The following is a 15,152-nucleotide window of genomic DNA, read 5'->3' as shown; positions in this document are numbered from 1 at the left end:
TCCGACACCCAGACCCAGCAGCCCCCGCGAAAGACGAGTGTCTGGCGCAGTCGCAGTCACTACTCGCCCCTGTCTTCTGAGAAGGAGGGGCTCGCGCTGCATGACCCGGATGTGTTTTTCCATTCGGCGGCGGTGAAAGGAGACCACAGAGTGCTGGGTGGTGGAGGTGGCTTCTTTACACTGTCTTCAGTATGCAGCGATTACTCTTTCCGCGCCTGAAGTCCTTGATGGGGAACCCGTGCCTACGGCTCCTGGGTCCTAGGGCGGCGCCTAGAACGCAGGTACCGCACCGCAGCCGACTCAATCGCGGAATCGGACATGGGGAGAAAGAGTCAGGAGAAAAATAATAGATAATTCGACATCACATTGACGTAGTTCCTTAGAATTCACAACGCATTTCTTTGTGCCCAAAGTCCCTGAGTTAAAGATCTGGATTTGCCACTTACTGGCTGTGTGATATCAGCCAAGTTAGGTAACCTTTCTGTCCCTTAGTTTCTTCGTCTGTAAAATGGGAATTGCAATACCTACTTCATAAGTTTCTGGGGAGGATTGAATAATTTCCTATACAGCAAGCACTTAGCACATAGTAAAAGCTCAGTAATTTTTACCTATATATTTGAGGTTTGCTAAAAGCCCTCAGGTAGTCAGGTATGGAACTATAATCCCATTCTACAGAGAAGGAAATTGAGGCTTAATTTAAGTTGTCTAAAGTTAGGAAACAGAACACGAACCTTTGGACTCAGGGACAGAATCAGAAGAGGGTGTTTATTTGCTCAACAAATAACTATTGAGTGATTATTATGTGTTAGGAAAGATAAATACCAAAAGTCTCCCACCCTAGAGGAAGGCACAGTAATTCATTTGTCAAATGAATTCGCTTGTAATTCATTTGTCAAATCTTTATTAAGATCTTGTTATGTAAGGGAATGTGTTAGAAATGAAATTTGCAGGAGGGAAAGCACCAGACCGACCAGATACTGCTGTCCCACACTCCTAGCTTAGTGGTTGGTAGAGACAAATGAACCTGAAGTACATTGCAATGTGTTAAGGGCTGAGATAGGGGAGGTACAGTGTAGTGTGAGAACGACTTGTTGCAGACCTGGCAGAGTCTAGGAACACTTCCCAGAGGAGGTGACAACTAAACTAAGATCTATAGTTGATGTTACCAATCAGACAACAAGGAGCGTCCCAGTCAGAGAAGTCATGTTTAAATTCCCACAGGAGAAAGAAAATCCATACTTAGGTGTGGAGTTAAGTCTGGGGGAAGCATGCTGAGACTAGAAGGTTCATGTGGTATGGGGATGGATTGGAGTGAGGCAAGACTAGAGGCAGGAAAACCAGGTGCGGGGGTGGCGGGGGGTGAAGGGGGATGTGGATGCAGTGATTTGGATAGGAGATGATGATTTACTAGAGCAGAAGCGGTGGAGATGTGACTGTACAGGGTACTCCACTCTAGACAGAGTGGGATTGTGTATGAGAGTAGTGGACTGAGGCCTTTCCCTCTGTCTCCAGTTGTAATTTGTCTGTCTTGATCCTTAGTGTGGTTGCAGCTGTGGGATCAGGCACCTCTTAAGGCCAGGGCAATACAGCACCATCTCTGAAGTAGCTTTGCAGTCTGGAAGGGGTACAGTGTCCCTTCCCTCAAAAGCTGCTGAGCGGGTGGTGGGCCGATGGCTCCTGGTCTGCAGTGGAACAGTGGCTGGAGCAGTTATTCTTGGTGGAATGACTAGGTGAGTAATTTGCTCATAGCGAGAGTCAGCTATTTGGGTCATCAGTAGAAACATGGAATGACTAAGGGGGAAGAGTCCTTAGGAATCATCTAGTCTAGCTCCCTCATTTTATATATGTAGAGGGACATGTCGGATGACTTGCCCTGCTATAGAACAATCCAGAGTTTTATTATTAGGAGCCCTTCATAAAGACTTGTTTAGGTCTTAACTGTTTTGATATGCATTGTTTTTATGTATTTTCCCTCTACATACAGTTTTCAAATTTGTCTCAAAAAATTTTTTGTATAGTTTGTTTGAATTAAATCCACATAAGTTCCATGTATCACAATTGGTTCATATGCCTCTTAGGTCTCTTTAAATCTATAAAGAGATTTTATAGATTTAGATTCTTCTCCCTTCCTCCCCCATTCTTTGTAGTTTTTTTTTTTTTTCTTTGTTTGGTTTTTTTTTTTGCTATTAAAGAAACCCAACTGATGTGTCATATGGAGTTTCCCACAGTCTGGATTTTGCTGATTGCATACTTGTGGTGGTGTTTAACATGTTCCCTTATCCCCTGTATTCCTGTAAATGGGTTGTTGCTTGATAAGATTCAGGATGGGAGCAGGGGGCAAAATCCCTCATAGGTGATTACAACATTCATAAATATCTGGTGTCTATTAGAGATACCAACAGCCATTGATTATCATTGCCTAGATCCATGGTTTCATTACAGTTGCAAAATTCTAATAATTTATTAGCTCAACTCTAAAGAGGAACTTTCTCTCATCAACAGTTTGGTTATCCTAAGGTACTGTTTGTACAGTTTGTATAGGAAAGGCAGGATAAATAAATTCCCTTTATTTACCAATTCTGAAAATAATAAATTGGTTCCCAAGCATCCTCCAAAGGTGATCAATAAAGTGTTTGGTTTTTTACATATTATGAGCTCATCAGTTTAAATGTGTTTGATGTTTCAATCCATTGCTTTGATGGTGTGCTCAGATTGTTCCATCTTTAGTCAATGGGAGCCTCTTCAAATTGTCTCCAGGGTTGTTTTGTTTTTTTTTTTTTTTGACAGGGTACTAGTAACCTTTAATTCTTTGCTTTCTGGATATGATGTTCCAGGTTCATCTTCTACATTTCTTGCCTCTGACCTAAAATCAGCCTTTTACCTTAGGAATCCTTGCTCCTTTTGGTGAAAATACCTTCTGGTGTTAATACAGTATGTGTTGCTCAGATTTCCTCCGCATTCCCTGTACCCTTATTTCAAAATATCATATGTTGTATAGGCCGTTATGGGAAACTGCAACACATTTGAATTTTATTAGCTTTAAATTCACTCAAGAATCTAAACTGTTTTATATCTAACAAATCTCTTTTCCCTGTGTAAATAATGTCTCCTACCCATGTAGGGCACATTTCTTGGGTGTAAGGGTTGATATTACCTGTTAAGGAATGTTAGTGAAAGAAAGAGGTAAAGAGAGTTGAATGAAAGGATTGAGAGAATAAGGAGTCAAGAAATGTGTACCTGATGGCAGCTCTTTCTGGTGAAATTTTAAGCAGTAAGAAGAAAGCAAGGTGTCAAAAAAGGATATAGTGAAATGTTGTGTTTACCTTTAGAGGGGTTAAGTTCAGATCCCCGTTTCTGTTAACTGTTCATGAGAAATCCAGCATTGCATGGGCACCCGTGCATGTGTGCACACACCATTTCTTTCCTATCTTAAGGTTGACAGAGTCTGGCCTCTCAATGGTAGACTGGAATTTAATAAAGGAGATGAAGCCACCTACACACCAAGAGGAATGGGAAGCAGAATTCCAAAAATATCAGCAATTTCCAGAATTTAAAATGTAAGTATTATAGAAAATCAGGTAAATGCCCCACTAGGCCTTCTCAATCTTTTGCGTATTTCAGCATTTCAGAATGGTTAGATTCCATTATTGATATCTGCTCCAGTTATGTTTAGTGAGCTTTCTACTCTAAACCTCCAGTTCCAGAGTGATCCTGGGGTCACGGATGAGGAAGAAGGCAGACCTTTCATTTCAAGCTTCAAAACTGAGAATGCTCCTGCATTCTCTCGGTAAATAACAATCAGATGGATGTTTCCTCTTTCTTCTTTTTTGACTTCCCTTCCTCCCAGCTTGAATCATGATATGACACTGGCCGAATTCAAGTTCATCTGGTACATGGAGTACTCACATCGAATGTGGGGTCGCCTTGTGGGCCTCACATACATCCTGCCTGCTGCCTATTTTTGGAGAAAGGGCTGGCTCAGCCGTGGCATGAAAGGACGTGTTCTTGCCCTGTGTGGGCTAGTCTGCTTCCAGGTGAGATTTATTCAAGTTTGGGAAACCAGAGATGCTTCCAGGAGCTTCCTGGTTGGTATTGTTTTTAAGGAAAGAATCTGAGTCTGTATTACAGAGTGGGTAAGAGGATGAATTTTAGTGTTACAAGTGTGGCCCAGCTCTGCCACTTAGTAGGGCAAGTTGTCTACCTTCGGTAGGCTATGCTTTCCTTACCTGTAAATAGGGATAATAATAGTGCCTACTGGTTGACTTATGTGACTATTAAATGAGATAGATCATGCATATACAATACTTAGTTTAGTTCCTGGAATTAGTAAGCACTCAGTAAATATATTTTTGTGTCACAAGAGTTTCTTTCCTGTCATGGATCTCTTCCTGGGTTCTTTTCTCCTCCCCTTTTCTCACTTGTCTGCTCTATGGCTTTTCTGTGCTAGAATGGCTAAAGAAGCAAATTTGAAAGCTCCCACAGTTAAGGGTTTGGTGAGACTGAGACTGAGAGCCAAGAAAAGGAATATGAGAGACGGTACTTATGAGTATTTGGGTCATGATTCTACGCCCTCAGAGAGAGTCTTAGAGCTCAAAGAAACATCAGAATTTGATCAGGAAGAAGCTAATTGGTTAATTTGACTCTGAAGTAGTAAGAATATGAACCAATTAGAAAGAATTAAAGAGGGAGATGGAAGAGACAAAATAGAGGCAATAGAAACAGGTAAAGAGACATTAGTAAATGTCCCTAAGACCTAGGGAAGGGTTGGTAAAACAAAATGAAAGTTTATTTTAGAATGAAAAAAAAAAAACCCACTAAAGATCGACTCCAAGGGCGGTAGAAATTTGAAGATGTTACATGGGGTTATGGGAAGAAGAAAGTGGGGCTGGCAAATCACACTTTACACTCCTTTTCTTCCAATGTCCTATGCAGATGAAATCAAGATAATTAGACCATCCAGGGTCATCACTAAGGATAAAGACATGCCCCAGAAGATTTCCTGAGGAGAGCTATGTAGAAGAGGTGGGAGAATCCCACCTCTTGACATGCTTCTATTGACTTGGGAGAGTGGGGGTGAAAGGGCTATATCTTATCTGATAGAAATGAAACTGACAGTTGTTTGGTTAATTGAAAAAGTTAAGCAGAGAATCAGAATAATACATACCTTGCATTTTTAAGCTTAAGCCTGTACTTTGATTACTTTTTTTTTTTTTAAATGAAGAGCTAAGACCTGTTCTTTAAGTCCTCTGATTGGAATTTAACTTCAGATCTCTTACATCCTCATAAACTATTATTTCATTTCATTTTCCTTAAAGAAGAGTGGGAACTTAGACATTTGCAAAGCAATCTGCTGGCAAAGCCTTACAAATTTTTTACTCCCCTCTACCCAAAACTTTTATAATTGTCTATTCCTACTAACTTGACAATGATTGTTATTAAGCAGTTATCTTTATCAAAGCTTTTCCAAAGCATATGATCTAGTTTGTATAGAGAAAACTCTCTTTTTATTCTTATATTTCACTGGTTTAAATAATATTAAATTCTAGCAAGTATTTCTAAGGTTTTGCCCATAGATACACTTTTTGGTACTTTTCTGTATTTGGCTTATACTTGAATAAAATGTTAACCTAAGCAGTGGTTAAGTATTTGTGGTGCTATGTGTGAAAATGTGGATAGGTTACGACTCCTGGGATACTGGGGATATGGGAAGATATGGAAAGGAGAGGTCAGGTAGGGAGTACTGATAATTGATAACTCGCTTTCTCAGATAGTAAAGTTGAATAGACAGATCCAGCTGTGTGTTATTTGCCCCTTCTGTTTTTGATTCTAGGGTCTGTTAGGATGGTATATGGTGAAAAGTGGATTAGAAGAAAAACCAGACTCCCATGACATCCCTCGGGTCAGTCAGTACCGCCTTGCTGCCCACCTGGGATCAGCCCTTGTTCTTTATTGTGCCAGCTTGTGGACTTCACTCTCACTGCTGCTCCCTCAGCACAAGGTAAAAGTCAGTCTATGCTGTTAGTACATCTACACAGATGCTGACAGGGTCACAGGAACAGAAATTCTGCTTCTTCTGGGAAGTTATAAATCAAAATGCACACATTCCCTAAGTAACATCTACCGATTTACCAGAAATTAGATATAATCAAATATGACAGAAGCATTGAACTTTGAGATTCTAGAAAGCTTTGGAACTGCAAAGGAAAATGTGTCATTACTCTTTTGAGCTGGAACAACTCATTCAAAGGAAAATTAGTACAGGAGCCGAATATTCTGTTTGCACTGCCTGTTGGGAACAGTGAAAACATGAATTTTAGAAAAGGTAGGAAGGGGTTGCAACAAGAGCCTTACTTGTGACTCCCAGAGGGATGGAGGAAGGCCAGAATGGAAGCTGTTTCTGAACCTTTGATGGTGTACAGGAGCCATGGGGGCTGTTTATTCTTTAGTTGGGGACCTATCATTCATCAAATCTGACAATATAGTGATCTTGTCTGAAATATTTTCTTTGTATGCTGATCAAAGGAAAACACTAGTTTTTCTAAAAATGACTATTATTTTTGGTATTAAAGTCATGGTTGGCCTGGATAACCTGTCCATGTAATGAAGTTTGAGATGACAAAGGACTTTTAGGTAGAATTATCCAGTAGGTACTTGGAATAAGTAGCCTCAATCCCAACAAGGAGAGGAGTTGTAGACTTGGCAGTCATCCCCACAGGGAAGCCAGATGGGGTCAAAACATTGGTGCAGTAGACAATCCACATGCTTAGATTATAGAACATTTCCATCATCACAGAAAGTTCCATTGGACAGTACTGATAGATTGTCCTACGTTATCTTTCTAATGATATCTCACTCTTCATGTACTAGATTATAGACCATTTAAGGACAGTAGTCTGACTTAACTCCTTAACTCCTTTGTATCTTTATGGTAACCTGTTTATAAAGTTCTTAATAAATATTTGTTGCTTCACTGATTAGTATCAGAAGTTGGCTACAGTAAAAATAAAATCAAATTTTTATATTAACAAAACACTAAATGGAAGAGTCTCTACTTTAGGCATTTTGATTCTGACTATATTTGCAAAGCACTAAATATCATACATAAACAACATGAAAATCTAGTCCTCTATCTTAAGCCACATCATTTCAAACATGGTGAAGCATTTTTCCCTTGCAATGGGAAATGCAATGCAAATCATTTTTGAACAGATATGTAATGAGTATTTACACACTGAGCACTGGGCTAGGATTACTTCACCAAGCAAGACAGATGTCAGTTCCTGCCTTCACAAAACTTACAGGATAGCAAGGAAGACATAGTAAATGTATAAACATCGTAAAATATGATGCATATTTGAACAGAATATCTGCTGGGAATGCTCAACCTATTTAGGGAGTCAGAGAAAATGAGGCTTCAGACTGTCACTTGACTTTGGCCTTGGAGATCTTTGCTGCCTCCCGTGGTTCTTGCAGTACAGTTTATCTGAATGCTTTTCTTCTTTAGTTGCCTGAAACTCGTCAGCTTCTGTGGTTGAGGCGATGTGCTCATGGAACAGCAGGCCTAGTGTTCCTTACAGCTCTCTCAGGTAGGACTCTTCTCATCCAACGGGCTCTAGACAAACTCCAGGGGGGAGTTTGTCCTTTCCTCTTGCACCTTCCTATTTCCCTTTCACACCTGCCTCTCTCACACCCACCATCTTCACCCTCTGTTTTCTGTTCCTTCCTCCCTTCCAAAAACCCTGCTTTCCGGTCAGTTGAACAAAAATATTGAGCATTTATCTGGATCCAGACTGCCTAGGTTCAAATCCTGGCTTTACCACCTATGAACTCTGTGACCTTGGGCAAGCTGTATAACCTCTCTGGGCCTTAGTGACCTCATTTGTAAAATGAAGATGATGGTGTACTATAAGTAATAGATGTGAAGTGCTTAGAACAGTACCTGTCATGTAGCAACCATTTAAACTTAAATAATTAAAATTAAATAAAATCTAAAATTTAGTTCCTTAGTCACACTAGCCACATTTCAAGTGCTCAATAGCCACACGTGTCTAGCAACTATTTTGGATGGCAGATAGAGAATATTTCCATCATCACAGAAAGTTCTGTTGAGTAGCAGTGCTGTAAATAAAACCATCAAACCAGTTATTTGTGCCCCCTCTCCTTTTTGGTGGAAGAACATGAATTCTGACTTCATAAATGCTATTTATAAAAAAACAAAGTCTCTTTTATCATAAATAATGGATCAGTCATCTGTTAATTCATGGATATTTTACATGTTTATCCAGGATTTAGTTTGTAAAATTTTTTTCACTTCTGTGTTCACTCAGCCAACATTTTTTTGAGCACTTGGGGAAGACAGGCAATAAACAGTGAAAATATATGGCAGATGGTGTTCAGTGCTATGAAGAAAAAAATAAAGCAGGATAAGGGGATAGAGGTGAGGTTGGGGAAGTGCTGTCTTATATAGGATCATTGAGGGGATCTCTTTGATAAGGTGATATTGAGTGGAGACCTGAGGAAATGAAGGAGTATATTACGCAGGTATCTGGGGGAAAAGCATTTGCCGAATAGATCTGGTTCATAGTGGGATAAGGAGGGCATCAAAATCACTAACAGGATGTTTCTATCGAATATGCCTTGTTCCAGAGCTTCTAGTTCTCTCCTTTAAGGGAGGCATGCCAGAATCTTGGGGTGGGAGCAGGTGAGGATGCAGTTTGTGGGTTGTTGTTTTTTTTTTAATTCCCGTGGTGATTAGGATGTATATTCTCTGTTTAGAAACCCTTCTGTAGATCTTTTTGTTCTCTGATTATTCCTTTTTGTCTGTCTCTGGGATAATAAACTTTTTCTATGCCAAAACTAGTATTTGATCTCCTCTGTATCTCATTTTAATAAATACTATTTGCCTTGGAATATAGGGGCCTTTGTGGCAGGGCTGGATGCTGGGCTTGTTTACAATTCCTTCCCGAAGATGGGAGAATCTTGGATCCCAGAGGATCTCTTTACCTTCTCCCCCATCCTGAGGAATGTTTTTGAGAATCCCACCATGGTGCAGTTTGATCACCGGATTCTGGTAAGTCTGGCTGCTGGTTACTGGCTACTGAGCACAGGGAGCCTCTCACAGCCTTTGGGGTGTCTGAGGCACTGATGGCAGCACTAAGAGAGGGTAGAACAGAGTGGGCACTAGATTTCCTTTTCTTTTTGGGAGAAATTTAGCACCAGTTCTCTGATGTGATGTTTTTGTCCTAATTACCCACACCACTTTCAGCCAAATTCTGGCTTTTGGGATACTGCCATCTTCTTAAAGTTGGAATATGCCTTTTGCCATCTGGCAAAGGATAACTTCCCTCAATCCTGCACACACATAGGAGAGTCATTTTAGTGGAAATGAGGCCAAGTAGAGAAGAGAGGGCAAAGATAGGCTGCTGAACATATAACTATCAGAGCTGAACCAAAACTCCAGGGAGCTAAAATGTTTGTCATCTTATTTAAGCTGATATTTATTAAGGGCCTGCTCTGAGTCATGTTAAGATTGGCTTGGTAGCTGGGCGTGATACGTTGGAGCCAGGAAAGACTGGCAGCAAGGAGGCCAGCAAGAAGCAGAGGTGCCATTGCAGTATTGCAGGTGAGAGTGGTGGGGCTCTAGGCTGTGTGGGGGAGCAGAACTTGAAGAGAACAGTGGATCACAAACAGGCTCTAAGGAGAAGATTGGCTGTAGTAACGATGGTAAAGAAGATCCCAAAGTTTATTCTGTGGCATGCTTAAAACACACCCAGAAATAGGACTACTGGAATGAGTGTTGGGCTGGAGATGAAGGATGTCATCAGATTGAGGTGTGCTGGGTATGAGGTGATTGGAGCACACCCAAAGACAGAGGTCCAGAGGACTCAGACCCCCAAGGGCAACACTGGCACTTGGGCCAGTTACCTTGTGTGGGCTCAGGCCTCTTTGCCAACATTTTGTAATAAGTAGAGTCTAGTTGAAATTGTCATCCTGGAAAGCTCTGAAAAGGAAAAGTGAAATAGATGTAAAAAGTTATAGACGAACATTCTCCTTGACATCATGGAGTGGGAAAGGAGAGCCTATTGCCAATCCTTTACTGAAGTGCGGCGGGAAGGAAAATGATACTTTCACTTGTTTTTAGCACTAGCTGCCAGCACCACTACCTTCTCTACTCACAGCCCAGGAGAATAACCCTCATGTGCTGGGGTCAGACCCACTTTAAAAATACAGGATTAGTGGGGCACCTGGTTGGCCCAGTCGGTTGAGCGTCTGACTGCGGCTCAGGTCATGATCTCACAGTTGATGGGTTTGAGCCCTGCATCGGGCTCTGTGCTGACAACTTGGAGCTAGGAGCCTGCTTTGGGTTCTGTGTCTCCCTTTCTCTCTGATCCTCCCCTGCTGATGCTCTCTCTCTCAAAAATAAACATTAAAAAAAAAAAAAGAAAGAAACCCCAGGATTTGAGAGGAGATAAAATTAGGCATAAGGATGCAAAGAATGACTTAAAAAGTGAGGGCTACCCCTGAGGGGCGCACCCATGTTGGAATTTGGAAAGGATCACTGAGAAGAGAGAGTAAGAGTGTCTAGAGTGATAGGTGCCGTGGGGAACATGAACATTTAAGTGGCAAGCAGAACATGGAGGAGACTGAGGAGTAATCACAGGTGGAGCCACAGGTCGTTCTCTGCCTGGTATAAGAAAGTGTTTAATGGTGACTCACTGGTTCCAGAGAAGATACGTGTAAGATGAGCAGAAATCAGGAGGGTGGGACATTTCTTCCTGGCACTTGGTGAGATACCTTCCTTTCTGCAGGGAATCACTTCAGTTACAGCCGTGACAGTGCTCTACTTCCTCTCCCGGAGAATTCCCCTTCCTCGAAGGACCAAAATGGCAGCAGTGACTCTGCTAGCTTTGGCATATACACAGGTATAAACCACTTCTTTTTGGTCTGAGGGATCTCCAAAACTAAGTTAAAAAAGGAAGGTGACAGGCTAGGAGAAAATGATTTCAATATTTGTAATAGACTAAAAGATTAATAACCGGAAAATAAAATGAGGATATGAGTATACATAGTTCTCATAAGAGGAACAATGAATGACCAAGAAATATGAAAAGCTGTTTAGCCTCATTCATGATCCGAGAGAAGCATCATGGATCAGAGAGGAGCAAATTAAAATAATGCATGCCACTTTGTGCCTGTTAGATTGGGGCAAAAAAAATTTTTTAAGATTATCAGGTATTGGCATGGGCATAGGAAAATGGATACCTTCATATATTCTTGGTGAGAGCATGAGTTGGTATAGTTTTTTCCAGAGGGCAGTTTGGCATTATCTTTTAAAATGTTAAATGTATAATCTTTTGGTCCAGAAAAGTGACTTCTTAGTTCCTGCCCTAGAAACATTCCAGTGCACAGAGAGCTGTGTACAAAGAAACTCATGGTAAAATTGCTGTGATAGTAAAAAGCTGGAAACAACCTAAATATACAAGTATGGCACACCCATACTGTGGAATACTGTGTAGCAGTTTAAAATAGTAAGATCTCAAGACGCATGTTGTTAAGTGGAAAAAAGCAAGTAGCAGAACAATCCAATTTTTAAAAGTACAGGAGTATGTTTTTCTGTAAACATCTATGAAAAAGTGTAAGTGTGTAGAAACTGATAAACTACCTTGGCAGGGGGGAGCTGGGCTAGGGTGAAGGATAATTAAAGAGAATATTAGGTTTATTTTGTTTGAATTTCCTTTGTTGTGAGTATATTTACTTGTGAAAATTCTTAAATATATATTTTTAGTGTTCTGATGGGAGAATGTGGAAATTTATGTATCTGGTTGTCTATGCCCAGTCATTTGAAGTTGTGGCTCCTGCTTTTCTTACTGCATTCTTTCCTCTGTCACAGGTGGGCTTGGGCATTAGCACTCTGCTAATGTACGTTCCAACTCCTTTGGCTGCCACTCACCAGTCAGGCTCCCTGGCTCTGCTTAGTGTTGCCCTTTGGCTCATGAATGAACTCCGAAGAGTCCCAAAATAATTCCGAGGATCAGCTTCCTATAACTGAAAGTGCATTTGAGAGCTCATCAGAGAGCACAAGAACTTGGGAGTTTTCTAAAAGGATGTCCTTGGCATACCAAGTGGTTTCCAAACTGGTCAAGTTATTTAAAATTCTTTTGCCTGTTTTGGGGTGTCTGGGTGACTTAGTAAAGCTCTGACTTCAGCTTGAGTCATGATCTCATGGTTTGTGGGTTCAAGCTCTGCACTGGGGTCTCTGCTGTCAGCGCAGAGCCCACTTTGGATCCTCTGTCTCCCTCTCTCTGCCCCTCCTCTGCTCACATGCATGTGTGCTCTCTCTCAAAAATAAACAAACATTAAAAAAGTAAAATTCTTTGCCTGTTTTTAACAAAGTCACTGGATCAAGAGTGTCATTAAGTATATTTAACTAAATATTCCTTTTTAAAATCTTTATAAATTTAGGGGCACCTGAGTGGCTGAGTTGGTTAAGCGTCCAACTTTGGCTAAGGTCATGATCTCTAGATTCGTGGGATCAACCCCTGTATCGGGCTCTGTGCTGACATCTTAGAGCCTGGAGCCTGCTTCAGATTCTATCTCCCTCTCTCTCTGCCTCTCCTGTGCTTGCACCCTGTCTCTTTCTCAAAAATAAACATTAAAAAAAACTTTATAAATTTAGTTTTTTTGTTGAAAACCAAATTTAACGTAGAGCAATGTCTGCCTTTGTTCCTTTTTAGTAGGCTGTCTAGATTTCTTTTTTTTTTTTTTTTTCAACGTTTATTTATTTTTTGGGGGACAGAGAGAGACAGAGCATGAACGGGGGAGGGGCAGAGAGAGAGGGAGACACAGAATCGGAAACAGGCTCCAGGCTCTGAGCCATCAGCCCAGAGCCCGACGCGGGGCTTGAACTCACGGACCGCGAGATCGTACCTGGCTGAAGTCGGACGCTTAACCGACTGCGCCACCCAGGCGCCCCTGTCTAGGTTTCTTAATGTTAGCAAGCTCTTGATTCGACATGCATGAGCTCTTGTCTCCTTGACCCCGAGTCCTGAATTATGCCTAAGGAGAAATTCCTTATGATCTCCACTTCCATCAGGTGAAGATTCAAAGGGAAGGACTTGGCATACCTTAAGTAGCCAGACAGCCTTCAGCGAGAAATAAGTGTCTTCTAGTATCCTGATTTTCAAAAAGGGGGAAGGGTAGATTTTGACAAGTTTAATGTCTATATGTAACAAAATGGCTTAGAAGTACTTAGAAAAGGAAATAATCACTAGTAACCCACTTAGATTCGTCAAGCACTAACCTCGTTCTTTTGATTGCTATAACATTGCTAGGTCACATGGAGTAGATAGTATGAATCAGTTCCTGAGAGAGGTTCGTAACAGCCTCATGGATAAGAAAAGTATGGCCTTGATGGTATACGTAGTACTTGGACATCTATTAAGATATGTGAACAAATTTTTGATTAACAAATTATAATTCTGGTCTATCTTGACATGTCATAGGGCTCTTATTCAGTTTTATTTTTTAAATCGGTGATTTGGATGAAGGCATCAGAAAGATCAGACCTGAGGATGGAACAACCCAACATTGCTAATATAATAGATGAACGTCACAACTCAAAACAATTCCAGAGTGGCACCATCAAGATACAATGAAGTATTATAAATGTAACATCCTCATTTAAATTAAATAGGTTGTATAAGTTCGGGATAGAGAAACCTGGCATCCTATCATTTCATATAAAGAAGGCAGGGATTTCAGTTGGCCATCGGCTCAACTTGCACCAAAAGTGTAATGACACTGATAAAAATTAGTGGTGTTTCAGATTTCATCAATGGAAGTGTCACAGCTGCACTCAGAATACTTCAGTTGCAGGTGCTGTGTTTCGCTATTGGTACCCCATTTAAGGAGGGCACTGATTACTAAGTATGTCTCCAGAGGAAGGGACCAGGATGGTGAGGAGTCCAGAACTCACACCACACAGGGAATACTTGAAGGAAGTAGGGGCATTGAACTGTAGAACATTCAGACAGAGCAGAGCTGGGAACAATGGCTAGAAGGTGCAGAAAGCTAGTTTTTAGTTTTGTAGAAGAGTCGGATCCAAACAAAAGCCCACTAGGGTGCAGCTGGTGAGGACAGTGGAAAAGTGGAAAAGCAGGTGTCCCAACTATTCGACTAAACCACTGCTGAGCTCTGGCCTGTTGCTGCTCTATAGGTCTAGAGTTGTCAGATATGATTATTTAAAGAAACAAAACATTTAGATTTTTATGTGAAAGCTCTCAAGGGTTGGCAACTAATTTCAGGTTCTTTTTAGTACATGACACAGGCTGAACACATCTGGGAGCCATAAATGGACTAAGGTTTGCCCATTTACAGTCTCAAGGAGATGATCTCCATTCCTTTTCAACTCCAGTATTCTGTGAGTTTCACTGTGACTTAACAGCTACCATCCTCAAGTGGTTCTTAGCAAAACAAAAGTAATAGTTTGTCTTTGATTAAAAAAAAAAAATTCTGGATGACCCCGGGGCTTATGCTATTGCTAGAGGTAGTTTCTAATTTTTTTCAAATTAGAATTTTTGAAAATCCTGAAGCCCAAGCTCCCCCTAACACCAATTAAATCATTATCTCTGGAAGCAGTAATAGACATAATTTTAAGTTTCCTAGGTCATTCCAACATGCAGACAAGTTTAGACACCTGTGGCCTAGCCCCTAATAAACCAGTTACCTTAGAAAGTTTTGACCACTGAGGGTTGATGGGGGGTAGGAGGGAGGGGAGGGTGGGTGATGGGTATTGAAGAGGGCACCTTTTGGGATGAGCACTGGGTGTTGTATGGAAACCAATCTGACAATAAATTTCATATTAAAAAGAAAAAAAAATAATGATATTCTAAAAAAAAAAAAAGAAGTTTTGACCAGCTTATTTCCATCCCCTCCAAATTTGCCCAACCCTATCTCATTCAATCTGATCCTATTAGTGTGTTAATGGGATGTCACCTCTTCTAGATAGAATTCTTAAAGGGAACTGCGGTCAGAGGTGCAGGTTCCCATCCATCATCTCATGACTCCCAAACCCAACCCAAAAAGCCAAATGCTAGTGTTTCTAAAGTTCCCTCCAACAATGTAGCAATGAATGAATAAGTTCAAGTTCTACA

At 40.9% G+C, this 15,152-nt stretch overlaps 1 protein-coding gene across 1 annotated transcript; it reads left to right on the top strand.

Moving 5' to 3' along the window:
• The first annotated feature begins 44 nt into the window (after positions 1-44).
• Positions 45-12,211, top strand: LOC123576937 (cytochrome c oxidase assembly protein COX15 homolog). The gene is made up of 9 exons (XM_045438533.1): positions 45-281; positions 1,540-1,730; positions 3,435-3,557; positions 3,848-4,034; positions 5,831-5,998; positions 7,505-7,586; positions 8,916-9,070; positions 10,809-10,922; positions 11,891-12,211. Exons 1-9 carry the CDS (start codon positions 192-194, stop codon positions 12,020-12,022), a joined length of 1,242 nt encoding a protein of 413 aa, XP_045294489.1. The 5' UTR covers positions 45-191; the 3' UTR covers positions 12,023-12,211.
• Positions 12,212-15,152: the final 2,941 nt, after the last annotated feature.

The sequence above is a fragment of the Leopardus geoffroyi genome, chromosome D2 (assembly GCF_018350155.1).
Source record: "Leopardus geoffroyi isolate Oge1 chromosome D2, O.geoffroyi_Oge1_pat1.0, whole genome shotgun sequence".
In the NCBI taxonomy this organism is placed as follows: domain Eukaryota; kingdom Metazoa; phylum Chordata; class Mammalia; order Carnivora; family Felidae; genus Leopardus; species Leopardus geoffroyi.
The sequence above is the reverse complement of the archived record's forward strand: the minus strand, read 5'-3'. Positions and strand labels throughout refer to the sequence as shown.

What these genes read in the sequence shown, in the direction of transcription:
- LOC123576937 (XM_045438533.1), top strand. Translation starts at nt 192, where the DNA reads ATGCAGCGATTACTCTTTCCGCGCCTGAAGTCCTTGATGGGGAACCCG. An exon ending in GGGCGGCGCCTAGAACGCAG is followed by an intron (nt 282 to 1,539) that starts GTACCGCACCGC and finishes CTTGATCCTTAG; the next exon opens with TGTGGTTGCAGCTGTGGGAT. An exon ending in AGTTTGATCACCGGATTCTG is followed by an intron (nt 9,071 to 10,808) that starts GTAAGTCTGGCT and finishes TCCTTTCTGCAG; the next exon opens with GGAATCACTTCAGTTACAGC.